This window comes from Podarcis vaucheri, assembly GCF_965113315.1.
Source record: "Podarcis vaucheri genome assembly, chromosome: Z".
Lineage (NCBI taxonomy): Eukaryota > Metazoa > Chordata > Lepidosauria > Squamata > Lacertidae > Podarcis > Podarcis vaucheri.
Window position 1 is genome coordinate 35,885,151 of NC_138758.1, and position 27,159 is coordinate 35,912,309.

General features: G+C 45.7%; 1 protein-coding gene across 5 annotated transcripts; it reads left to right on the forward strand.

Annotated features, from left to right (window-relative positions):
• The first annotated feature begins 2,757 nt into the window (after nucleotides 1–2,757).
• ZER1 (zyg-11 related cell cycle regulator) lies at nucleotides 2,758–25,425 on the forward strand. Of its 5 annotated transcripts, XM_082207984.1 has the most exons (17): nucleotides 2,761–3,155; nucleotides 7,742–7,884; nucleotides 9,328–9,626; nucleotides 10,435–10,585; nucleotides 11,081–11,511; nucleotides 12,997–13,173; nucleotides 13,846–13,960; nucleotides 14,823–14,969; nucleotides 16,586–16,759; nucleotides 17,547–17,762; nucleotides 18,181–18,222; nucleotides 18,940–19,059; nucleotides 20,335–20,450; nucleotides 21,080–21,268; nucleotides 21,621–21,718; nucleotides 23,696–23,798; nucleotides 24,997–25,425. In XM_082207984.1, exons 3-17 carry the CDS (start codon nucleotides 9,469–9,471, stop codon nucleotides 25,052–25,054), a joined length of 2,295 nt encoding a protein of 764 aa, XP_082064110.1. In that variant the 5' UTR covers nucleotides 2,761–3,155; nucleotides 7,742–7,884; nucleotides 9,328–9,468; the 3' UTR covers nucleotides 25,055–25,425. The 5 variants fall into 5 exon arrangements, with proteins under 5 accessions (XP_082064111.1, XP_082064110.1, XP_082064107.1 ...); XM_082207985.1 differs by lacking the exon at nucleotides 7,742–7,884 and having other exon boundaries at nucleotides 2,758–3,155; nucleotides 23,699–23,798; XM_082207981.1 differs by lacking the exon at nucleotides 7,742–7,884.
• The last annotated feature ends 1,734 nt before the right edge of the window (nucleotides 25,426–27,159 follow it).

Genomic DNA, 27,159 nt, shown 5'->3' on the forward strand with positions numbered 1-27,159 from the left:
TTAGGCCTTAATTAATTTGAAAGGGTCTGTCTGTGGAGGACTAGTATCAAATGCAAGCCACAATAAACAAAGAGGTGCACACCACTCAGAAATCAATAGGACCTAAATTAGTCCTATATAGAGTAGGCCCACTGAAACTGAGGGACTAGGAGTAGTTTAGGTCTTAGTTCCAGTGGGTCTACCCTGAGGAGGCCGAGCATTAAATGCAAGCCTTTATAAATAACGAGACACCTATACAATATGACCTAGATTAGTCCTACTGAGGGTAGAACCATTGGGTTGTAGCTATTAATTATACCATTAATATTAGTATTTAGTATTAAATGTATTACACTCTTCCAAGGCAGGTTCCAACAATTTAAAATTCAGAATTAAAAACAATTAAAATATATTACAATTATTCACTAGAACATATTGCATTCACATTACTTCTACTAAGAGTAGACTTATTTAAATTAATGGACATATCTAACTTTGCTCCATTAATTTCAGTGGGATCTACTTAGTTGGATGTAATTTTCCTATCTTTTTATACCTCTTAGCATCATAGAGAAAAAGAAACTAAGCAATTTATATATTTAAAAAAACAACATGTTGAGTTCAATTCAGTGGTTGTCATAATGTGGATGCACTAAAATTAATGAGCATAATTCCATTTTTTCAGTGGTTCTACTATGAATTGGATATATTCCTTTATTTTTAAAATGCCCTTAATATATCTCTTGTGACACCTTAAGACTTGCAGTGCAGTCCTACTAGCATCTACTCAGAAGTAATCCCCAGTGAGTCAACAGAACTTACTCCTAGGCAAGATGTTTAGAATAGCTGATGAAGGCTTACCTGGCAGCAAGTCCCATTGAATTAAATGGACATTCTGAGCAGACATACATAGGAATAAGCTATAACAGGTTTATTGTCACAAAGCTTTGGTGAACAAGAGAGGACACCTCATCAGATGAATGATTATTATCATGCCCTACTCTAGTTGCTCGCCAGCCCTACATACCCCCCCACACACCTTGCCAACCTCTCACCCAAACCTCTACAGTATCTTTTTACCTGAAGGAGTGTCTTTACCTAAAGTATACCTGAAGGAGCATCTCCACCCCCATCGTTCTGCCTGGACACTGAGGTCCAGCTCCGAGGGCCTTCTGCCAGTTCCCTCACTGTGAGAAGTGAGGTTACAGGGAACCAGGCAGAGGGCCTTCTTGGTAGTGGGGCCCACCCTGTGGAATGCCCTCCCATCGGATGTCAAGGAAATAAACAACTATCTGACTTTTAGAAGACATCTGAAGGCAGCCCTGTTTAGGTAAGTTTTTAATGTTTGATGTTTTATTCTGTTTTTAATGTTCTGTTTAAAGCCGCCCAGAGTGGCTGGGGAAACCCAGCCAGATGGGCAGGGTAGAAATAATAAATTCTCCTTCTCCTTCTCCTTCTTCAGCCCCCCCCCCCAGCCTCTCACGGTTGCTCTGTTTTTCTCTTAATCCTGATTAATTCTGTCATTTTAAAACCTGCTTTGCTCTCCTCCCTCACCATTGACTTAATGCAAATCCTGGATTGTGATGAGGTACTACAAGTCTTTCAGTGTTGTGTGATAATAACCTTATATTATTATGCATATAGGAAGAAACAATTTAAAAAACCCTCCTAGTTCCAGAGTTCTGGGGACTCTCCAAACTAAAACAACTATTCTATTGCAATTTGTAGAATATTTATCACCAAACTTGTATGTTGAGGCAGGCCCTAAACCCAGTTTAAGAGTTAACGAAATAGGAAACTTGCTTTTATTCAAGCCCAAAGTATCCTAGGAGAGCTGTCTATGTAGCATGAAGTTTGATAGATAGGGTAGAACAGAGACTTGTCCTGCTCACAGGTGCCTTAGATGATTGTGTCCTAGAACTGCTGTTGTGAAAGATCACTGTGCTTTTATGCGTGCGTGTATTTGACTTAAATTGTATTGCCAATTTAAATTGAATTTTTTCAAATGTCACAGACATTTTTTTGGTATCTCATTGCTATTTAACCCCACTGTTTACATCCCCCCACATGTTTGCTAAGTGTAACACTTAATGCCTTTAAATAATGTACTGTACACTATGAGAGCCCATTACATTAAAAATTGGTTAAGTACAGGCCTTCAAGACTCTGTTGTTTGCTTTGCAACAGACTAACAAGCTGTTATACCCCTCTGGTTGCTGTAATACAGTGACAGGGTCACAAATATAGTAAGCCCTCTACTTATGCAGGGGTTACATTATGGGGATCACACTTAAAACCAAAATTGTATATAGTCAGAACACATTTGGTGTAAGTGACAATAGGCTCTGTATTAGTATAAGCCCAGCTGAACTACAAGGATTCTGGTGTGAAAGATGGAAGCATAAAACTGCTATGTGGAATTGGTAACAGGCTGGATTTGGGTAAATAAACTGCAGCTGAAGCTTGACAAGTTGGTATGGGGGCTCCCTTTGGAACTGGTGTGGGGAACATTTGGTCCTCCAGCTGTTGCTCCTATCAGCCTTAGCTAGCATGGCCAACGGCCAGGTCGCTGTAATAAAGGGGAAATCTCCTTTAGAGGTCACATCCACACCATACACTTAACTGCACATTTAGAGCAAACACTTCCATCAAGTATCATGGGAACTGTAGCGTCACCCTCGCAAAGCTACAGGACAGCCCCTCGGCAACCTGGACAAACTACAGTTCCCATGATTCTTTGCTGGGTGAGGCGGTGGAAGGATCTTCAGAGGTTTATAGCGTGGATGTGCGATCCAAATCTGCGAGGTGAAATGGTCGGATCGGAACCCTCCGCTCGTAGCCTTATTTTCTGGGAGGGGAGGGGAGAAAGACACGTCATTCTGATTCTCTAGGAAAGGAGAGGAGACCGGCTGCCGGAAGTGACGTTGCGATTTGTTGACAGCGGCTGGTGCTGCTGCTGCTGCTTGCGGCGGGGTGGAGAGAGCGATCGAGAGAGAGAGAATTGGGAAAGAAAGAGAGGGGACCCGGGTGGGAACTAGGGACTCCCCCCCCCGCAGCTTTTCTTTCGCTTAATCTCTATCCAGCCCCCCCCTCCGCCCCTTCTCTCTTATCCCTACCGGAAACGGAACCAACTCCAACCCGGACACTCTCTTTCGTCCAGGGAGCCGGGGAGCCAGGTGAGTGCGCGTGTGACTGATGGGGAAGGTGGAAGTGGCACCCTGGGAGCAATTCGTGCATTGCTGGGAGGGGTGGAGGACCCGCTGGGATGCACCCTGCTGTAACGTGGCTGGGGCGGAGATTATGGGCAGCACCTCCCACTCCACCCCACCCAAATTGCATGGGAGCTACTGGATGCAAGGGCGCAGTCGGTGGGCCCAGTGGGTGGGTTGGCGAAACCTCGAAACCCCGCCACTGGAAGGATATCAAGCTCCTTGAGACCCACCTGTTGAGAGGAGGGTGACAGCTGATCCATCTGGGATCTGCCCGTGGCAAGGGTACCAATATATGCACATTCTTCAGAAAGCTGGTAACCCATATCTCACCACAACCTTGAAATTCCATCACTGGAAAATCTCAGCCTTGAGGGCCACTTATTGAGAGGAGGGGTTGACAAATGATGTATTGCCCAAAACCCACCTGTGTTTTGCCTATGGCACATGTGCCAAGGCAGATATCTGTGCAGGTTCTTTTGCTGGGAATGGGGGAGACTCACAGGGAAAGTGGTCACAGCACCTTTCAGACAGCTTTGCCTCAGATCCACTTGGGGTGAGTGAGTGTTCATAGGGCACTAGTGGGGACCTACAGCCCTCCAGGTATTGTTGGACTCCAGACCCATCAACCCCAAATAGCATGGCCAATGGTCAGGGATGATGGGAGTCGAAGTCCAGATGCATCTGGAAACCAAAGGGTTTTCCACCTCTGGTGCAGGATATAATAATGCTGCTCTTAAACTACAAGTAGCATGTAACTGCAGTATATAAGATGAATAAATAAATATTCCGTAAAACGAGAGGAAGCCTCAGGAATCCACTTGCTCCATAGGAAAATGTGGTGTCTACCCACTATAATCTGGTGCTGTGGGCTCTGTGTCAGCTGAGATGCCTCAAAATATAATGCATAGAAAGGACTCTCCTGGTAAATCCATTTCCCCAATACTCCCTCCTGCAGACAAATATACTTATTGATCAGTTGCAGAAAATAGACTGTTTTAGTTTTTTTAAGTTGTATTGGAAGGCACTATGTGTATGCAGAATGGCAGGAATGTTGAGGGTGGAAAAAGAAAACACAGAGGATGGTGTGGAGTGCCTGATGGCTGCTGAATGGTTATAAAATGCCCCAAATGCCCACTGGGAACTGAGGAGGACAAAAAAAAGTAGATGTTAGTGGAGGATCAAACAGTTACCTTTGCCCAGAGCAACTATTTGGGACTTAAATTGCTGTTTTTGAAATGTCGTGCATTTAGAATCATAGAATCATAGAATCATAGAATGATAGAGTTGGAAGAGTCCACAAGGGCCATCGAGTCCAACCCCCTGCCAAGCAGGAAACACCATCAGAGCACTCCTGACATATGGTTGTCAAGCCTCTGCTTAAAGACCTCCAAAGTAGGAGACTCCACCACACTCCATGGCAGCAAATTCCACTGTCGAACAGCTCTTACTGTCAGGAAGTTCTTCCTAATGTTTAGGTGGAATCTTCTTTCTTGTAGTTTGGATCCATTGCTCCGTGTCCACTTCTCTGGAGCAGCAGAAAACAACCTTTCTCCCTCCACTATGTGACATCCTTTTATATATTTGAACATGGCTATCATATATTTGAACATGGCTATCATATCACCCCTTAACCTCCTCTTCTCCAGGCTAAACATGCCCAGCTCCCTTAGCCGTTCCTCATAAGGCATCATTTCCAGGCCTTTGAGCATTTATTATTTATTATTGCATTTCTGTTCCTGCCTTTTCTACATGGAGTTCTCCTTTTCTCGTCACAACAACCCTGTGAGGTTGGTTGGGCTAAGAGATTTGTGATAGACCCCAGGTCACCCAGTGAACTTCATGACAGTGTGTGGGGATTCAAACCTGACATTCTAATCACTACCCTGATTCTGTGTACGCTTGATCTGCAGAAATTAGCACCATGAGGCTCTTCACAGCCTGGAGATAAACCTTATGCCACCTGCTAATTTGCTGCAGATGAATGGCTGATAAACGTCAGTTACAGACAATACTTGTAAAGTTGGCAACTCTACGTGTTGTTAAACAGTGTGTTCAACAATGCTTGTGTATGAAACTGACGTACCATCCCATTTAAATCAATTACGATGGTACATACAGATCTCAAGTTAATGTGGAATAAATGCTTGAAGAATACTAGTACATCAGATTTAAATCTGATGTTGCAGGGTCAGTCTCATTCTTTTCCTCCTGTATCTGATATCTACATCATTTGGAAGGAACACACATAGATTTGAGTGGAAAACGTGACTTCTAATGCACATGCACTAAGTATCATATTCTGAAATAACTTCAGACTTTCATGCAAAGGGAAGGTGAAGAGGCAGGTTGCCTTTGAATTGTTCCAAGTTTTTTGTTTGTGGGGATCCATGGGAACATCAGCAGGAAGGTCAAAGCACTTTCCTCTTCAAAACTGTAGGCTCTGCTGGAATCTAATGGTCTGGTTTAGTCCACTCTGGATGTTGGTCTGTGTTGCTGTCTTCTTTCACCACACCTCCCTTCTTAACTGCAACTGCAGCAGTGGCTGCAGCGAGACTTATGATCATGCAATTCTGTTGCCCTGGCTAGGAAGGTTACACAGCTTATAAAACAGTGCTAGATTGTCAGAAGGCTATAAAAGGGATTTACTCAGGTGCACAGTTTACAGTTTACTCGTACCTACGGGACCGCCTCTCCTGGTATGTCCCACAGAGAAACCTACGGTCAGCAAATAATAACATCCTCAAGGTCCCAGGCCTCAGAGAGGTTAGGCTGGCCTCAACTAGAGCCAGGGCCTTCTCGGCTGCGGCTCCAACCTGGTGGAATGCTCTGTCACAAGAGACTAGGGCCCTGCGGGACCTGACATCTTTCCGCAGGGCCTGCAAGACAGAGTTGTTCCGCCAGGCCTTTGGTCAGGGCGCAGCCTGACCCCCTCCTCTGGCAACCTGCACAAAATCTTGCTTAATCGGTTGCCATCAATTTGATTTTAACTAATTTTATAATGAAATATTTTTAGAATGTATGATTATTTGATTGTTTATTTGATTGTTGTTAGCCGCCCTGAGCCCGGCTTCGGCTGGGGAGGGCGGGATATAAATAAAATTTATTATTATTATTATTATTACTTGAGGTTGGCACAGCCTGCCTTGAGAAGCGGGAGTAGCACTAGACTTCAAGTCTTTGGGCAAGTAGTAGAGCTGCAACCTTTAATCAGTTACAAGGCCATAAGAAGAGAAGTGCTGGATCAGGCCAGTGATTCACCTGGTCCAAAATCCTGTTCTCACAGTGGTCAATCAGATGCTCCAATGGGAAGCTCACAATCAGGACCTGAGCACAGGAGCTCTCTGCCCACCTGCAATTGCCAGCAAGTGAGATATTTCCTCCAACAGTGGAGGTCAAACATAGGTTTTAACTGAGTGGTGGCTAGTAGCCATAATAACTATTTTCCTTAACTAAAAAGGCACACACAGTTAATTAAGCTGTGCATTTTTAGGAAGGTTACTTATTTTTAAAATAAGTATTTAGTGCCTGCCATCTTTTTATATCTTGGAAGAGAATCCAGTGTGCTATGGGGTGCAGTTCAGTGTTTTGCTTCCTGCACCTTGGGATCAGATTACCTAAGAAATTGCCTCGGCCCCATATCCTTGCTGGTCAACTTTGTTGCTCAGGTGGGACATTGCTGAGAGTACTGCATGCCCGAGAGGTGTGCTATGTATGCAGTAAAGGCTAGGCTTTTAATGTTGCAGCTCCAGCCATCTGGAATGAGTTCCCACCTGGAATTAGAAAAGTGCTTAATGTCTTGATATTTAGGCGCTGGATGAAAATGGTTTTGTTTTTTAAAAAGCTTTTATTAAAGATTTTATTGGGTTAGAAAAGTATTGCTTTGTGTCTATTTTCAGGTTGCAAAGTCTTTTCTATGGATAAGTTACATTTGATGTGAGCCATTAATGTTGTATACAATATAAGGTTGGGGGAGAAGAGAGGTGGGGAGAGAGATTGAGGGGACGGGTGGTAGTAAACTTACATTCTTTTACTTAGTGTATGTGTGAGGTTTTTGTGTCATCGTCACTTGGGTAGATTCTCTTTCTTTTCATTTATTAGTTTTCATTGGCAGTTAGAAAGTTTTTTGGGGGGAGCCCAGGGCATGGTTGGTTACCTTCAGTTGACTGCAGATTTCTTTGCGGTGGGGTTGTTGAGTCAAGTTAAGCATACTGATTTGTGTGTTAACGGTGGGTTCTTGTTGTCTTGTTGGACTGTGTGTGTAATAAAGGGCAGCCACTCTGGGGCAAATGTGTCCTCTTTTATTTGTCCCCTTTTCAGTTTCAGTATGTTGGTTAGCTTTTCTAGGAAGGCTGTTTCCCATACAATTTGGTACCAGTGGTCCATGTTCACTCGTGACAGGTCTCTCCAGTGTCTGGCTACGATGCTTATGGATGCTGAGAGTAGGTGGGTTATAAGCTCTTTATAATGTGTGTGCTATTGTCTTGGAAAATATTCAATAGGACCAGTTCAAGGGGTGGCTTCTGTTTAGCTACTTTGCATATTTCTTGTAGGACAAGAAGGGTTGGATTTTGGGGCAATCCCATAACATGTGGACCTCACAGCTACCAGGAACAGCGTTGAACTTACCCTTTTCTTGAATCTTCTTGAACTTATTTAAAAAACAAGAAAAAACGAAAAACTAAGTCAAGAATTTGTAAGAACCTAGTAAAATCTGATATTGCAAGTTCACTTTATTTTAGGTAGTTTGTAAGTTTTCATGGCACTTTGTAAGTAATTGTCTCTTTCTCACATATTTGATAAATGGTGTAAAAGTTTGTAATGTTGTGCATATTTTTCCTTTTTTCTTTTATTAACACTGCTTTTTAATGCACTATTTCTTTCTTTCTTTCTTTCTTTCTTTCTTTCTTTCTTTCTCTCTCTCTCTCTCTCTCTGTCTCTCTGTCTTTCTCTTTCTCTCTCTCTGGGCTACTAAGGTAGTCACTTGCACATTATTGAAAAAGACAGATGTGGGGACACATTTGCAGAAAATGTGCATATACTGATCTATACATGTATATGCAAATTTAGATATAATGACTATAATTTGAATAGAAAGAAAGGTAAAGCTCACCTCAGTGGGGTATTGGGAAGACTGTGACCAGCTGAGCAGCAGCCTGCTTGCTTACTCTACTGCCCAGCTGTTTTCTGCTGATGCTCCTCTGCTTCCTGGGATTCTTCCCCTTTAAGCCAAAATTGGACTTCAGGCAGCTCTTCAAAATAAGAGCCTTCCAATAGAGGCCTCTTCTCTGTAAAGCAGGATACACTGCCTCTTCATCAAACTATCTCTCAGGTTCCAGTTACAGATAGGTAGCCGTGTTGGTCTGCCATAGTCAAAATAAGGGTGGTGGAAATGGGAGATTGGCAGATAGCTGAGCTATCACCCTTCTGAGTAATACCCCTCCCCACCTTCTCTCTATATAGAAGGATCTGGCAACTTCTGTTTCAGTGTATCTGAAGAAGTGTGCATGCACACGAAATCTCATACCAAGAACTAACTTAGTTGGTCTTTAAGGTGCTACTGGAAGGAATTTTTTTATTTTATCTCTCAGGTTGTGAGATTAAAATTGAGGGGGAACAATGTATGCTAGCCTATGTTCCTTGGGGAGCAGTGGAAGAACAATGTAATAAAATAAAGGTGTGTGTGTGTGTGTGTGTGTGTGTGTGTGTGTGTGTGTGTGTAATTGTAATGTTGCTTGAATGGACTGGAGGCTCCTTCCCCAACCTGCTGCATTCCAGACTTTGCTGGACTACAGTTCCCGTTAGCCATAGTCGAGGAGTAGGGGGGTTGTAGTTCAAGGCATCTGGAGCGCACCATGTTGTCTACCCCTCCTTTGTGTCCCTTAAAATACCCCATAAAGTCCCCTTTACCCCCCCCACCCCCGTTTCATTAGACATTTAGTCAAGGTTGAGTTTTGGTATCCAAGACTACCACACACCCATCCCTGTTTGGTCTGCCTTCAGGCCACTGAAACTGAATCTTTGTTTGGCTTGAGGGTGGGAAAATATTGCAAGGACTTCTGTGCTTTGTGGTGGAAAATGTCCCACCCCACTCTCTGATTTATCTTCTTCTCTCCACCCCGCCGCTATCGGCCTGCAGCATTCCCGCAAAGTCCAGTGGGGAATATCCCTAAAACAAAGGAACAGGAACTCCAGGTGGGGACGAAGAAGCACTTTTTTTGCCCCACATTTGCCCCTTCTCCCTCACTCTCCCTGGTCTTCCCCTGTTCACTGCCACAAGATGGCTTCCGACAGCCCAGACCCTCTGATGACCCTCTGCACAGATTATTGTCTTTACAACTTGGAGGGGACTCTTTGCTACTTGCTGGACAACGAGACACTCCGTCTCCACCCAGACATCTTCCTGCCGAGTGAGATTTGTGACAGACTTGTCAATGAGTAAGTTTATTTATTTATTTATTTATTGTATTTGGGAGCACCTTGTCTTCACTATCCTAGCCTGGTCACTTCAGTCCCTGGCAGAGAGATGCTTCTAAAAGAACCTGCCTTACACAGAGTCAGACCCTTGCTCCATCTAGCTCTGCCTTGTATGGCTGGAAATGGCTCTCTGGAGTGTCAGGCAGGAGTCTCTTTCACTTGAGATGCTGGAGGTTGAACCTGGAATCTTGTGCATGCAAAGCATATGCTCTGCTGCTGAATTTCTTACTAGTTCTGCTCATTCCTGAGGTTCATGGTAAAGTCTTGAGCACGGTGGCACATGCTTCAGAAAACAGACTTGAGTCACATCTGTGCTGCACATTACTTCCCTCAAAGAATCCTGGGAACTGTAGTTTGTTAAAGGTAGTGGGAATATAACTCTGTGAGTTTACGGCCCACAAAGCTACAATTTCCAGCACCCTGAACAAATTACAATTCCCATTATTATTGGTTGAAGCTGTGTGCCTTAAATGTATGGTCTGGATGTGACCACTGTATTTAAATTTCTTAAGTGCCCTAATATATAAGGCTTACACATGAGTAGCAATGTATCCTTTTTTGTATTTAATCTTCATGACTTACCCTGTGAGGTAGTGTAGGTGGAAAAATTCTATTAGTTCAGGAAGGAGCCATGAAGGGCTTCAGGGCTAAGCAAAGATTTGGATCCTTATTTCTGGCGGCCAAACCCAAGCCCCTCTGTCTGCTGATGTTTGATTAACGAAAAATGCTCAGATCGTTTCCTCACCTTGATCTCTGTCTCTAAACATAGGTATGTGGAGCTGGTAAACGCCGACACTATCTTTGAGCACAATGAGAACTTCTTCACGCTCTTCTCAGATCCACGGAGCACCAGGCTGGCAAGAATCCATTTGCGGGAGGATATTGTGCAAGATCAGGACCTGGAAGCCATCCGAAAACAGGTAGAGACAGAAGAAGCCAATTTGTAGCATTGAACCATTGGTCCCTTGAACTCAGCATTGTCTACACTGACTGGCAGTGAATCTTGCTGGTTCAGGCAGGGGTCTCTCCCAGTCCCACCTGAAGAGGCCCTGGGGGATTGGACCTAGGACCTTCTGCATGCTAAGCAGATGCTCTGCTGCTGAGCTGTATGCCCTTTCCCTAAAAAATAAAATCAGATTCTAGTCCCCATGATTCTGAATAAAGAGCTGAATTAAATAGGAATAGAACTCTTTTTCCCAGCCCTACCTAGAAATGCAATGGTGGATTGAACCTAGGACCTTCTGCATGCAAAATAGTTGTTTTATCACTGAGCAACATACATTCCCTCTGTTTGGCATCTTCCACAGGGCACAGGATCGTTCCCAAACCTAATCTTTCATAGGGACATGAGAAGCTGCCTGAAACCAAGTCAGCCGAACTTTTCTAACTTTTCACTCTACCTTTCCGTCCCTTAGGACCTGGTCGAATTATTCTTGACAAACTGCGAGAAACTGACAGCCAAGAGCCTCCAGACCCTGGGCAGCTTCAGCCCCACCCTTGTCTCCCTCAGCCTCTTCGGCTGCACCAACATTTTCTATGAGGAGGAGAATCCAGGGGGCTGCGAGGACGACTTAAACCCAACCCGCCAGGTCTTGGTCAAGGACTTCACATTTGAGGGCTTCCACCGACTGCGGTTCCTCAACTTGGGCCAGATGACCAAAGGGGTGAATGTGGAGAGCCTGCTCCGACCTCTGGCTTCACTGACTGCACTGGACCTCTCTGGGATCCAGCTCAACGACATCTTTTTCCTCACCCAATGGAAGGACAGCTTGGCTTCCCTGGTGCTTTATAACGTGGACCTCTGTGAGGAGCATGTTCAGGCCATCGCCCAACTGCGCAAGCTCAGGTCAGCTGGTGGTGCTGTTGACCCGCTTGTTTTCGCAGCCACTTTGCCCTGCCTGGCTGGACTAGCACCCCCATCAGTCCCCAGCCTGCATGTTTTTTTACTACAACTGCCACCAACCCCCAGCCTTCATGGATGGTTGTTGTAGTCTGAAACACCTGGGGAGCACTGAGTTAGCAAAGGCTGGGTTGACCTGATTGTTAACTTCTCCATCCAGGATAGAGCCAACTTGTGGAACTCGTTGCCACAAGATAATGCCTTTCTAATTGATTGAATTTCTACCCCAAGTATGTGACTGTTTTTGCAGGCATTTAGCTCGGGCTCCTCCACCCTGCTGTCCTCCAGGTGTTTTGGACTGCAACTCCCATGAGCCCCCAGGCAGCATGTGCTTAAATGCTTTCCTTGCTATAAGCCAAAGCTCAAGGTCATCCCTAGAATAGAGCCATTGAAACCAACAGCACTTTTCTGAGTACAACTTATTTGACTATTACCCTATAAAACCCATGAAAACCCAATATTTATTCACAGTAAGAACATTATAAAAATAACTGTAGCAGAAATGCAGAAGGAATGAGCTAAAATAGATATATTTAGGTGCCAGGTGAAAACCTTCCTCTTCAACCAGGTCTTTGGCTAATTAACATCTGATACCCTTTCAAATGTGCTACGGGAGGGGGGATTATTGGTTTTTATTACGTAGTTTGTGTTTTTATACTGTATTTTTATGTTGTGAACTGCCCTGAGATCTATAGATGAAGGGCGATATACAAACTAACTAACTAAATAGATAAATAAATATCAATTTCCAATATATGTGGCAATGGAAGGGGTTGGGCACACTCTGCAATTTGCGTAGCTGCCAAGAAGCAGCCATTGCAAGTGCAGTGTGAGGGACAGCAGGCCAGCTCATGTGAACTGTTTAATGAGGGGGAAGGCATTGTTGGTCAGGTGTGGAGGAATGGCAAAGAGTAAGAAGGGTTGGTGAGCAGGAGCCACAGCACCTAGTAATAAATATTATTATCATAAGAAGAGCCCTGCTGGATCAAGCCCCTGGTCCGTCTAGTTCAGCATCCAACTGTGTGTCTCTGGGAAACTCACAAGCAGGACCTGAGCACAACACAACTGTTCCCACTTGTGATTCCCAGCAACTGGTATTCAGAAGCATTTCTGCTTCCCAGCCATGGGAGCGGAGGATAACCATTGTGGCTGGTAGCCATTGATAGCCTTGTCTTCCTCCATGAATTAGTCTAATCCTCTTTGAAAGCCAGCCAAGCTAATGGCCATCATTTCTTCCTGTGGGAAAGAGTTCCATGCATCACCCTGAAGGGGTGAAACTGAACATTCAGTTTCATTAGATATCCCCCCCCCCCCAAGTTCAAGTGTTACGGGAGAGGGAGAATGACTCCTTTCTAGTCTCTTTCTCCTTGCCATGCATAGTTTTACACACTTCTATCTTGCCGTCATGCTTCTGTTCTTCCTTGTTCCCAGGCACTTGGACATCTCCAGGGACCGCCTCTCCAGTTATTACAAATTCAAATTGACCCAGCGGGTCCTGAACCTCTTTGTGGAGAACCTGGTCAACCTCACTTCTCTGGACATCTCTGGCCACATCATGTTGGAGAATTGCTCCTCTTCTAGTGAGGACGAGAAAGTGGACCAGACAAGGTGAGTCAGACGGGAGCCATATTGGTGGCTTCAAACAGGGGTAGAGGAACCTGGGGCCCTTCCAGATCTTACTAGATTCCCAACAGCTCACATCAGCCTCCAGCAGCTAGTATGGCCAATATGTCAGGGATGATGGGAGCTGTAGTCCATCAATGGTTGGAAGGCCACAGGTTTGCCATCCCTGATTTAAGAAGGAGCATTCCATACTGCGTGCAAGAAATGGAGGAATGCCACTATTTAGAAGATACATTCCTCATGAGGGAACCTCAGAAGTGGGGAACCAGTGGGTGTTCACATATTATTGTACTCCAACTCCCATCAGCCCCAGCCATCATGGTCATTGGCCAGGATTTATGGGAGTTGGAGTCCCACCATGTTTGGAGGGTAACAGGGTGCCCATCCCTGCTGAAGACAACTAAATGGGCACTGGCCTGACTCTGGTTGATGTGCACAGAAGACTGGAATGAGCCACAACTCAATCCACACGTTCTTCTTTTTTGAGTGCTGAGGGTCCCAGGCTCAACCCTGAGCATCTACCAGTTAAAAGGTTCTTGGGGGAGCTGAAGGCGGAACCTTGGAGAGCTGCTGCCAGTCAGAGTCATACTAGCCAGACTGACCAGCAGCCTGCTTCTCTTGGGTGAGGTTTTTCATGTCTTTCCTATTTTCCCCCAGCATCAGCCCTGAAATGAGCAGCATCACCCCTTTCAGGAACCTGAAGCAGCCTCTCCAGTTCCTGGGCCTTTTCGAGACCTCCCTTTGCCATCTCTCACACATCCCAGCCTACAAGGTAAAGCAAGAATAGACGGCAAAAAGTATTCATAATAACTATATCTGCTACTGAGGCATCTTTTTAGCTGAGGGAAAAATATTTTTAATCGTTTGGCGGAATAACACAGCTCATAGATGCATATTAGGTCTTCTTGAGGAATATGATCTTCATGGATTCTGAAAGGGACTGATCTGATTTGTGCCAATGTGTTCAAAAAACATAGCTCTCAATAAGATTTCACACCCACACTCACACATAGGCTACACTGGGAGATCATTATATTATTCACGTAGCGCCATCCATAATTTGGTAACATAAACAAATTACTCACCCCACAATCTAATCTGCTCCCATCAGCGATTTCAGTGGTCTTAAGTAGAAAATACCTAAAAGTTTTTCTCACCCTTTATATACTCAGTTGAACACTGCACTCTGCAGGTGAGGGCCTCCTGCAGATACTGTCGACTCAGGAGATCCATTAGCCACAATGTAGGAATTGGGCCTTTAGTATAGCAGCACCTGCACTTTGGAATTTTGTTCCGTTAAAATGATAGACAGGTGCATTTTTTATTGCCTTTTCAGCACCTGCTGAAGACCTTCCTATTCCAACAAGCACTTTAAGTTGAGATATTTCTGTCAGTCTACATCTGCACTGAAGTTGTTTTTAAAGATGTTTTAAACATGTTAAAGCTGTTTTATTGCTTGTTGTTTGCAGCTCTGGACCCCTTTGGGATCCAAAATATATAAACAAAATAAGTGAAACATGTGCTTGGGGATTTGAAGCCAAGTCTTCCCCATCCCAAAAACCAGTGCTCTACCCGCTTCCCCATACTTCACACCTCCTGTGCCTCCTCTGAACTGTCCCCATTCTCCATGCCAGGTTACTGGGGGCAAGAGTGAAGAGCAAGTGCTCAACGCCATTGAGGCATATACCGAGCATCGTCCTGAGATCACGTCTCGAGCCATCAACAACCTTTTTGACATCACTCGCATTGAGCACTGCAACCAACACCTGAGAGCCCTCAAGGTGAGCGAGTCGTAGTCTTTTATTCTGAACCATGAGGACTAGGAGACTGAGAGGAGTTACAATAGCCATCTTCAGATAGCTAAAAGGTGTCACATGGAATATGGAGCAAGCTGGTTTTCTCCTGCTCCGGAGGGTAGGATCCAAACCAATTGATTCAAGTTACAATAAAGACGATTCCAACTAAACAAAAGGAGCAACTTTCTGACAGTGAGAGCCATTTAATAGTGGAATGGACTCCCTCGGAACGTGTGGGAACTCCCCTTCCTTGGATGTTTTTAAGCAGAGTTTGGATGGCTGTCTGTCATGGATGCTTTATTTGATATTCCTGCATTGCAGTTGCAATTCTATGATTCTTTTCTTCTCTTTTTTGAGAAAGGGCCATAGCTCGGTAGTACAGCATCTGCTTTGTATGCAGAACGCTCCAGGTTCAATTCCCAATGGAATATCCAAGTAGTGCTGGAGTGGGAATTCTCTATCCGAAAGCCTGGAGAGCTGCTGTCAGTCAGCACAATGGGACTAATGGTGTGATCTCGTATAAGGCAGTTTCCTATGTTTTAAGAGAAGGGCGATACCTCAGTGATAGAGCCTTACACGCAGAAAGTCCCAAGTTCAATCCTCAACAGCACCTCTGGGTAAGGTTTGGAAATAAACCTCCCTGTAAAAATCCTGTAGAGCTGCTGCTGGTCAGTGAAGACAGCACTGAGATTGATTGGTATAAGACAGCTCCCAATGTTCTTATTTAATTCAGCCCTCTATTCAGGGCTGGACTAGAACCTTACTTTATTTAGAAGGAAAGGTGGATCATCTGCTTTGCATACAAATGGTCCTGGGTTCAGTCCCCCGACTGAAAGCAGCAACAACAGCAGATACCTATTATATTCACTGGATTGGTTTCCATTCCGAATATGGGATGAACAGCCAAATGCCGGCAATTTCTGTTGCTGTTTTCTGAGATCCCCACTGGTAGCAGCAACAGATTATCTTCAAAGCTTATACAAAGAGTAATTGCACCTCAGTGGAAAACAGCCCCAAATCAAACACTGGACCACTCACTCTGGAGCAGAGCTATAATGGAGAAAATTGTGCATAATTTGAGATTCCAACAAGGATTGGACCCTCCAGGTGCTTTCTGTCTGTTCTGGCGTTCCTTGACGACATAGACAATGGAACCATCGTTTTCAAGACAGCTCTCGTCACAAGCCAGGCAAATCTGGAACTAGACTTGATGATATTCTTTATGTATACTTGGTTACCTTAAACCAAGTTCAGTTGTGCTTATTCTATATGCTTATGTTACAGTTTTGTTTTTTGTATGTTGTTACAGCTGTTTTCTCTGTTTTATATGAGTTATTAAATGAAATATAAAAATCCTTATTTTTTAGGACCCCAGGGCGTTGTATATGAGAGAACTTTTTCTCTGATCTGCCCAGGCTCTTACATTCTCATGGAGGAGAATCACAAACTTATAGAATTGTATTTATTTCATAAAATGTATACCCTGCTTGATTGTGGGTTTAAAAAAAACAACACCCTCAAAAAATGGTTTGCAAAAAAGCTAAAAATAAAATCAAGAAAAAATTGAGTGACAATGGCATTTTCCTGCTCCGTTTCCACAGCTAGTTATAACAGCTCTGAAGTGCCACAAATACGATAAGAATATCCAGGTGACAGGAAGTGCCACTCTGTTCTACCTCACCAATGCAGAATACCGCTTGGAGCAGAGCATCAAGTTGCGGCGCCAGGTTGTCCAGGTGGTGTTGAGTGGCATGGAGTCTTACCAGGAAGTCACTGTAAGTGGTCACTGCCAAATTTATAATTTCACTGACATAATTGTGGGTCCTGGGTGGCCAGGTCTGCTGGGGCTCCCAAGAGTCAAGAGGTAGAGTCAGGGAGAGGGGCAGTGCATCTTGCATCAGGAGTGGAGCCTGTTGGGGTGGAGTCTAGCAGGGGAAAGCATCTGATTGGCTGCTCCTGGTGGCTCAGAGGCGGAGCTGAGAGCAAAAGTTCTCAACTTCCTTGTGAAAAAACGCACCAGGATCAAAATGGGCAACAAATTAACTTGCATCTCCATTGACTTAAAATCCCCATGCCCAGTCTTATGAACAATCCAAGCAAGCTTCAGTTAATTATTAGCTGAAGCTTCTGATTGATTGATTGATTGATTGATTGATTGATTACTGCTGACTTTTTCAAGTGGTTCAGAGTTCTGCTCTTAACAAAGCCGCCTTCTACCATGTCAGAATATCTTTCTGACCGGCAGCAGCTCTCCGGTGTCTCTGGCAGACATGGAAAGTGCCATGGCTTGGTGGGCAGAGCATCTGCACTGCGAACAGAAGGTCCCACATTCAGTCAGGATCACCATGTAGGAATGTGGGAATGTTCTCTGCCTGAAACCTGGAGAGCCACTGCCAGTCAGTGTAGACAGTGCTGAGCTCAGTGGGGTAATGGTCTGACTCAGTGAAAGACAGCTTCCTTCTGGAAACTGGGGAGACTGCATTGCCCAAAGCTCACCTAAAGCAGGACAGCCCTTTCTGGCTGCCTGGTCACCACTACTTCCTCCCTTCTTCCCTCCCCCAGGTGCAGCGCAACTGCTGCCTGACTCTCTGCAACTTCAGCATCCCTGAGGAGGTGGAGTTCCAGTACCGGCGGGTCAATGAGCTGCTCCTGAATATCCTAAACCCAACGCGGCAGGACGAGTCGATCCAGCGCATTGCGGTGCACCTTTGTAACGCCCTGGTGTGCCAGGTGGACAACGACCACAAGGAGGCTGTGGGCAAGATGGGGTTTGTCATGGTGGGTTTTCATGAACGCTGCCTTCAGACGTCTGCTCAATGCTAATGGAGGCTGAGCCAAAATTTCTTTCCAGGACGCTTTCTAGAGTCTTTTCCCACTTAAACCATCCAGATTCCCTTACAGGCAACCTTCTGGGGCTGGCATGCCAGGGAAGCCAAAAGTGGTCAGGACCAGAGGCTGGAAGTGGGTGAGACCAGGGGATAAAAGAGGGCATGCCAAGTGAATGATGGGCAGGGTCAACAGAGACGTGGCCTGGTGAGGGAGATACAGCCTTGGCCAAGTTCTGGGGGCCACATTGGGTGGGGGGGGAGAAGAAACTGATGGACAGCATTTGGCCCCTGGGCCTGCTTTATCCAGTGATCACCCCTTGGCCTCAATTATCCTAAACATTTACATAGCTTCTTTTTCCCACCAACAGACCATGCTGAAACTGATTCAGAAGAAGCTGTTGGATAAAACGGTATGACTCAGATCTGGTTTTCTGTTCTGCCCTCCCCCACCCCCCGCAAACCCCACAAGGGCACCAGAGCCAGGAACAAATCAAATCAAATAGTTTTAATCAAACCACAAAAGGCTGGTAGAGTGTGGTAAAGACCCCAGCCTGAAACCGTGGAGAGCTGTTGCTAGTCAGTGTAGACCGTACTGATACTGATGGACCTCAATGGTCTGAATCAGAAGAAGGCACCTTTCTATGTTCATGTGACTTACAGATCACCCTGAGGATCTCCCAGGTAGCTCCAGATTTTACCTTTCCCCCCAAAGAACAAATCTTTCAAACATATTACATTTTCATTCCTGCCCCTTTCTTCCAAGGAAATGTATTGACTTTTCTCCGGCTTTCACCATCACAGCGATCCTGCAAAGTAGGATAGGTGGGGGGGGGGGGCGGGTAGACTGTCCCAAGACTACCCAGGGACCTTCAGGGGGCAGTATCAGGATTTTAACCCTGGTGGTGCTGATCACACACACTGCTGCTGCTTTTGAGGGGGATGCCTCACTTTTTCCAGCATTCCAAAGTGCTGCTCCAAAACCATGCTGTCCGTTGTCCCTGCCCACCACACTCCTATTGGTGGTGAGGACACAAATAAGGATTTCCAGCCAAACAGAAGCCAGAGGCTGAAGCCCCTTAGAGACTCCAATAGATTGAATCTTTTTTCCTTTTCCATTACTCCGGCAGTGTGATCAGGTGATGGAGTTCTCCTGGAGCGCCTTGTGGAACATCACAGATGAGACCCCAAACAATTGTGAAATGTTCCTCAACTACAGTGGCATGAAGCTCTTCTTGGAGTGCTTGAAGGTATGCAGAATTTCAAGCGCTATTAGCTACATGAACTACAGAAACAGAATAATCACATTTGAATGCCTGTCACTGGGAGTCACAAGTGTGGGGGAGTTGCTGGTGTGCTCAGGTCCTGTTTATAGGCTTCCCTTTGGGGCATGAGTACAACAAAAGGCTTGGTTGCCCATATCCTCCCGAGGTGAGGGGAAGTGACATTGGCCAAGCCTGTCAGGACAACCTATTTCATGCATTAATTAACTCCTTCATGTATTAATTAGATTATTACCCTAGAATCTTTCATTTTCCCTCCCCTGTCTCTGTATGCCAATTGCTGGGAATCTCAGCAAGGGTAGGGGGAAGAGTGCTGTTGCACTCAACAACCTGCTTGTAGGATTCCATCTGATTGCCCACTGGGGGAACAGAATGCTGGACTAGATTGGCCTGTGGCCTGATCCTTCAGGACCCTTACATTCAACCTCCACTGTCAAAGGCAGTAGCTGGGAGTCATGAGTAGGATGAGTGTTGTTGTGCTCAGGTCCTCTTTGCGAGCTTCCCGGAGGTGTGATGTGCATAAACCTCTCCCACCCAAACTGAAACCTTCTCTCATGCATTCAGTAAATACATGGGGGTGAGATCACTGGAACACTCTCATGAATGGTATGCTTTGAAGCAATGTACCAGACGTGTGCACTGTGTCTGTGTGTGCATGGGTATCTGTTGCCAAGAACATTTTCTACCTCGGGTGGCAAAGTTTCTCACATTGGCCCCAAGTGAGAAGTGTGTTAGGGCAGAGGTGAGCAACCTGTGGGGCCCTCCATACGTTGCTGGACTCCAACTCCTGTCAGCCTCCAACAAGCCTGGCCAAGAGCCAGGGATGGTGGGAGTTGGAGTCTAATCATAACTAGAAGGCCACAAGTCTCTCATCCCTGATCTAAAAAGCAGCTTGCAAGCAATGCAGAAATGCTTCTTTCTGGTTCAGATTCCCCACTGCTGATCTAAGAAGAGGCATTTCCTTCTCAAGAGATGCAACAATGTCTCCTGAAGCTTCCCCTTATGAGAAAGTGAAATGCCTCTTCTTAGATCGGGGTGGGGAACCTGTGACCTTCCATATACTGTTAGACTCAAGCTCCCATCAGCCCCAGCCAGCAGGCATGTTGGGAGCTGTAGGCCAGGAACATCTAGAGGAGTCATAGGGTGACTTGCTGTAGGCTGGGAGGTTGGCATGATGACCATTTTGAATCCCTCTCCCTCTTCTGTTAAAATCTTTGTTCCTCGCACCTGTCTTCCCTGCAGGAATTTCCCGACAAGCAAGAACTGCATCGCAACATGCTGGGCCTCCTGGGAAACGTGGCAGAGGTGGAAGAGCTCCGCCCACAACTGATGACCTCCCAGTTCATCAGTGTATTCAGGTGGGTGCATCTTTTAGGGCTAAGCACCACCATCTTCTTCTTCTCTGGTAAAAGAGAATATCTGAAGGGATTGGCTGCTGGAATGGACCAAAGTGGCCCACTTAGTCCAGCCCCCTGTTCTCAGTGGCCAGCTAGATGTCCCAACAGGAAACCCAAAAGCAAAACCCGAGTGAAACGGCAGCCCCTCATTCCCATCAACTAGATTTCAGAGGTATCCTGCCTCCAGCAATGAGTGAATAAATAGAACATAAGAAGAGCCCTGCTGAATCAGACTATTGGCCATTTAGTCTGGTACCCAGTCCTCACAGTGGTCAAACAGATGCACCAATTGGAAGCTCACAAGCTGGACCCTCAGTGGGAAGGTACTCTCCCCACCAACTGGTATAACAATGAAAAGCCATCAGATCAGGTGTGTGATTGGCCTCCCTTGCTGGGGATGTTTAGGTCTGCCCAGTGAGCTGAGGCCTTTTCCCATGTCCCAATCACAGACAACTCAGATCTTGGAAGATTGCAGAGGAGAAAATCCTTTGGAGAGGGTGGCTTTAAGGTATCCTAAAAATCCTTTTTAGGTACCCAGGGCTTTAAAGGTTGGTGCAGTTTGGCTTATACGTCTATTTTATATACAACAGCAACCTGTTGGACAGTGAAGCTGACGGCATTGAAGTATCCTACAATGCCTGTGGAGTCCTCTCCCACATCATGTTTGATGGCCCGGAAGCCTGGATGATCAGTGAGCCCCGCAGGGAGGAGGTGGTTGACCGGATGTGGGCAGCTATCCAGCGGTGGGATGTCAATTCCAGGAGGAACATCAACTACAGGTAGGCAGAGACTGGGCTGGGGAATCTCAGGCCCATGGACCAAATGTGAACCTCTTAGTTCTGGCCCTCAGGACTCTCCCCAGGACAACACCCTCAGGGGTACTGCTCCACCCCCTCTTGAGTGCTTTTGCTAGGCTCGGACATATCCTTAAACTGCGATTCACTTCCCCTACCCACATTGGCCTGGAAAACCTTGTATTTTTAATATTAGTTTTGTAATATTTTCCTTTACCATTTTTAAATGGTTATTGTTGTCATTGTTGTTTGACCTCGACAAAATACCTGCAGAATGTTGGGTTTCCCATTCTTTCTCCTGATCACTTTTTTACCCTGCTTTTTGTCATCTTTTCAGGTCTTTTGAGCCAATCCTCAGGCTCATCCCTCAAGGAAGCTCTCCAGTGAGCCAGCACTGGGCTACGTGGGCCCTTTTCAACCTTGTGTCTGTCTACCGTAAGTCCCTCCTGAGAAACCTCTACTGCAGCAGCTGAGGTTTAGACTAGGTAGTTAAGAATGTTCCTCTAAGGAAATATCCGCACCAGATGTTAGAATCATAGAATTGTTAAGAGTTGCAAGGGACCACAAGGGTCATCTAGTCCAACCCCCTGCAATGCAGGAATCTTTTTGTCCAAAGTGGGACTCGAACCCCATGACCCTGAGATTAAGAGTCTCGCACTGTATTGACTGAACTACCCCCTAGGCTTCACTTCCATGATCCCTTGCCATTGCTGGGGGGTTGCTGGGAGTTGTTTCAGCAAGCAGTAGTTAAAATTAGTCACAGTTTAGGGTGTGAGAATGCATCACTGATGTATTTTCTTTGAAGCATTGCTAGCAGCCCATAGACATAATTTCAGTATTTCTGTTCTCATGTTTTCCTAGACTCTTTATGTATGTGATTGCAAATTGTGCAGACCACTTGGAGACTTTGTTATATTAAGAGGTATATGAACTATTAAAAAGAATGAAATGACTGAATGAAGATTTGCGAGACTGTAGATTCCCCTTCCTGCTCTAAGAAGCAGTGTTCCTTCCTGAATGAGATGGAAGGAGGAATGCCAGAAATCCTCTATTTAGAAGAGGCATTCCGTCCCAAGAGAGGTGGTTTCTCTTAGAGTGGGGGCAGCAGGTTTTTCTTTCACCTCCCAGATGTCGCTGGACCCCCAACTCCCATCATCTCAGAGGAAGATGGAAGTTATGGTCCGAAAACAGCTGGAGGGTCACAGGTTCCCCAACTCTGATGTGGCATCTTATTTTAATCTCTGCTTACTTAATCTCTTATTTTAATATTGTTTACTTCTTGCTCTTCAATTCCCTTCCCCTGCAAACATTCAGTTAAGAATAATGTGATAAAAATGGGAGGACAGGGAACCTTCAATGAAAAATAATTTTTTGAACTTACAGGATAACTTCTATGGATGTATCCAAACATTTTTTAGGATCATCAAGTAGGATGGTATTTCTCTTCCTTCTACCTTATTTTTATATCCTTTCCTGGGTAGAGTTCCTCTGCCATCAATGAAGTCAAACCCAGCATCGGGAAGTGTAGACAGCCCCTCTTTTAAGAGCAAAATATGATCACTTGTCCTTTTATAATTCAGTGTAGTTGGGAGTACAGTGGTATCTCGGGTTAAGTACTTAATTCGTTCCGGAGGTCCATACTTACCGTATTTTTTGCCCTATAGGACGCACTTTTCCCCCTCCCAAAATGAAGGGGAAATGTGTGTGCGTCCTATGGGGCGAAGCCTTTCCCTGAAGCCTGGAGAGCGAGAGGGGTCGGTGCGCACCGACCCCTCTCGCTCTCCAGGCTTTGCGCACCTCTCCGCAAGCAGCGGGAGCCCGGCGCTGGGCTCCCACTGCTTGCGGAGAGTTGCCTGCATGCTGAAGCCTGTGTGCCCTGAGCTCAGCGCATCCAGGCTTTGTGCACCTCTCTGCAAGCAGCGGGAGCCCGGCGCTGGGCTCCCGCCGCTTGCGGAGAGTTGCCTGCATGCTGGAGCCTGCGCGCGCTGAGCTCAGCGTGTCCAGGCTTCGCGCACCTCTCCGCAAGCAGCGGAAGCCGGCGCTGGGCTCCCACAGCTTGCAGAGAGCTGCCTGTTTGGGGGCTGGGATCGAGGGAAGCTCGGGCTTCCCCAGCCCCGCTCCTGGGGGGGGGGAATAATTCCCCCCCTTTATTTCTCCCAAAAAAACTAGGTGCGTCTTAAGGGACGGTGCATCCTATAGGGTGAAAAATACAGTAACCTGAAACTGTTCTTAACCTGAAGCACCACTTTAGCTAATGGGGCCCCAATTTCTGTTCTTATCCTGAAGCAAAGTTTTTAACCTGAAGCACTATTTCTAGGTTAACGGAGTGTGTAACCTGAAGCGTATGTAACCTGAAACGTATATAACCCGAGGTACCACTGTAAACTCATCTTTCCCCCTCCCCATTCATAGCAGATAAATACTGCCCTCTACTGATCAAAGAAGGTGGCCTCCTTCTCCTGAGCGACATGATCAAAATGGCATCAGCCCGGCCAGAAACGAAGGAGATGGGAAGGTAAGTCCTCTGGAGAAATAGGCCCCATCTGCACTATACATTTATATTGGTATCGTACCACTTTTAAACAGTTGCTGCCTCCTCTAAAGAATACCGGGCCAGTAGCTTGTTAAAGGTGCATCTTCTGTTCCCTTCAGAAGAGCTACAATTCACAGAGATCCTTGGGAAGAGAGATCCGTTACTGAACCACCTTGGAACCTGTAGCTCTTTGAAGGGGAAGAGAGGTCTCCTAACCACTCTGGGCACCCTGAACAAACTATAGCTCCCATTATTCTTTGGGGGAAGGCACAGCTGTTTAAAGTGGTGTGATACTGCTTCAAGCTATAATGCAGATGCAGCCACGGAGCAGTGTGTCAATAGTGACTGACAACCACCTCCTTCCCTACAGACCCTCCCAGCTGTTAAGATCAGCAGAGGGGGCCCTCTTGGTAGTTCCACCTCCTTCAGATATTTGGGGCTGGCCTAGGAGAGGGCCTTCTCTGTGGCAGCCCCTAAGTTGCGGAGCTCCCTCACTGCAGAGATCTGTCTGGCACTTCCACTATGCAGCTTCCGGCGGCAGATGCTGAAGGCGCATCTCTGGCCTTTGACACCTGAGATGTGTGTTTTGGAGACCCGCTCTATTCCTATGACTGTAATCTGTTTTTAATTATGAACTTTAAATTGTTGCAACCAGTCCTCAGACCCACTGATGAAGAACAGGTAATAAATTTAATAGTAATAACATAAGAAGAGCCCTGGGCCCATCTGGTCCAGCATCCTATTCTCACAGCAGCTGACCAAATGCTGCAGTCGGAAATCCACAAGCAACACCTGAGCACAAAAGCACCGTCCCCTCCTGCCATTTCCAGCAACTGTTTTCCATAAGTATTACTGCTTCCCACTGTGGAGGCAGAGCATAGCTATTGTGACTACTAGTCATTGATGGCCTTCTCCACCTCCATGAATTTGTCCAGTCCTCTTTTTAAAGCCATCTAAGTTGGTGGCCATCACTGCTTTTTGTGGCAGTGAGTTCCACAGTTTAACTATGTGCTGTGTGAATAAGTCCCTTTTATCTGTCCTGAAACTCCCAGCACTTTGCTTCAGGGGATGTCCACAAGTTCTGTTGTTACAAGAGAGGGAGGAAAAGTTTTACAATAGTCATATCTCATTCTGTGTTTCTTGCCATTTCCTAAATCACTGACCTCTGTTTCCTTTCCAGGAAAGTCATAGAATACTGTAATAACTTTATGGACGAGAACATGGACACGTCTAGATAGAGGCACCCCTGGCTTTCCACCACCTGCCAGCATTGCATTTGACATCTCTTCCGTTCACTGTACATAGTTTGGACTTTCTCAACAGCTTAGCAGTTGGAACAAGCCTTTATGAATACGTGTGTGTGTCCGTCTTTTGAAAAAGACCCCCTAGCAAACAAAAGCGCTTCCGAGTAGCACCAGCTGTGGGGACCATTTTGCACAACAACAATCCCTTTCCTTTAAATAATGGATTTCTCCCTTAACCCCTTCTACCACTACAACTTCCTCTTTTTTTGGTCTTGTTTTGTTTCAAATGGTTCAGATTGGAGTTTGTGTGTATGTTTATGATTTCTGTATATATATAAAAAAAGGAAAATTAAGCAATGACCATATCCTGTGTCTGTTGGCGCTTTCTGGAGAATATGAAAAGCTTCAAATGAATGTAAGCCCAATTATCTAGCTGTGCAATGGGTATAATAATAATTTCCCTGTTTCTTTTAGGGGTGTTTTAGCTTAGGGAAAAGTCAAGTAAGGAACAACATGATAGAAGTCTATAAAATTATGCATGGTATGGAGAAAGCAGAGAGAAAGGTTTTTCTCCGTCTTGATGCTAAAACCCATGGATATCCAATGCAGCTGAATGTTGGAAGGTTCAGGACAGATAAAAAGAATCACAGAATCATCCTCCTTCGTGCAGTGCAGAGTCAAAATGCTTTACATTTCTTATCCAGTAAGAGCTGTTGTGACAGTGGAATGGACTACAGGGACTAGAGGTGGTGGGCCAAGTTTGGATGGCCATCTGTAATGGATGCTTTAGTTGAGATTCCTGCATTGCAGGGGTTGGACTAGATGATCCTTGGGGTCCTTTCCTGTGGGAAAATGGTTGTTTGTACATAAGAACATAGGTGAAAGTTTTTATTATTGCAGGGTGATTTCGTAGCAGGAGGCATTGCTTGGAGCATGAACAGCGCGTGGACAGCTCATGCAATCCTAATGATTGGCCCACGTAGTATAGCCTGATTTATTACATGGTCTGGTGTGATGACCTGATGCCCAAATATAGCAACTTCTTTGTCTGCCGGCAAGGTGGCATTCTTCTGGTTGTTACTTTTGGGGTATGGAACACAATAAACGTTGGGCTGGAGGCAGAGAGTATGTTTTTTACTATACACAATAAATGTTGGCTATTAGGCTCTTTGAATCCAACTTGGCGTGAGGCTGATTATTGATGACGAGCAGGTTCTCGTCACCTTCCAACTCCAAAATTCTTTGATTCTGTGGGCGACGACATCCCTGTTTAAAGTGGTATCATGGTGCTTTAAATGTACAGTGTGTATGTAGCCTAAATCTTACTCAGATTGGACCTAATAAATGATTGGCACCATGTTCATTAATTTGACCTAAGAACATAAGCAGAGCCTTGTTGGATCAGGCCTTGGCCCATCTAGTCCAGCCTCCTGTCCCCACAGTGGCCAACCAGATGCCTCTGGGAAACCCACAACCACCCCTCCATCTCAGCAAGCAAGAGGCCTCAAGAAGGAAGTGCAACAGGGCCACTGAGAGGAGTGACCTGCAGAGAGGCCTGGGAGTTGGACAGAGGCTTGAACAACTGCATTTGGTGCATGCATATACACACAGCCCATGCCTGGGGTTCTCCTCTCCTTGCCCAGGGCCCAGCTGCTCATATGGAGGACTTTGGCCAGATTCAGCAACAGATTCATACAGAGCCAGGTGGAACCTTCTTGGTCGCTCTGTGTCACCTGGCCCTGTTGAGCTGGTTGCTACACTTCCATCCAGAATCGCAGCAGCCAGGAACAAACAACCTCCAGACCACATGAACTCAGCACTCTCAGCTCTGGGACTTCCCTCTGAAGAAAGATGGAAAGAGAAGAGTTTCTCTCCCTTTCTCCTAACACTGCAGCTTGTGGGCATCCACTGAAGCTGAACATTAGAACATTCAGGACAGATCAAAGGAAGAACTTATTCATGCAGCACATAGTTACTGTGAGACTCCCTCTCACAGGAGGCTGTGGTGACCAACTTGGATAGATTGAAGAGAGGATTAGACAACTCCATGGAGGAAAGGGCGATCAAGGGTACCAGCCATGATGGTTGTGTTCTTCCTC

Coding starts and splice junctions, on each gene's coding strand:
- ZER1 (XM_082207984.1), top strand. CDS start 9,469: ATGGCTTCCGACAGCCCAGACCCTCTGATGACCCTCTGCACAGATTAT. Junction 19,060..20,334: donor TCTTCTTGGAGTGCTTGAAG/GTATGCAGAATT, acceptor TCTTCCCTGCAG/GAATTTCCCGACAAGCAAGA. Junction 23,799..24,996: donor GAAACGAAGGAGATGGGAAG/GTAAGTCCTCTG, acceptor TTTCCTTTCCAG/GAAAGTCATAGAATACTGTA.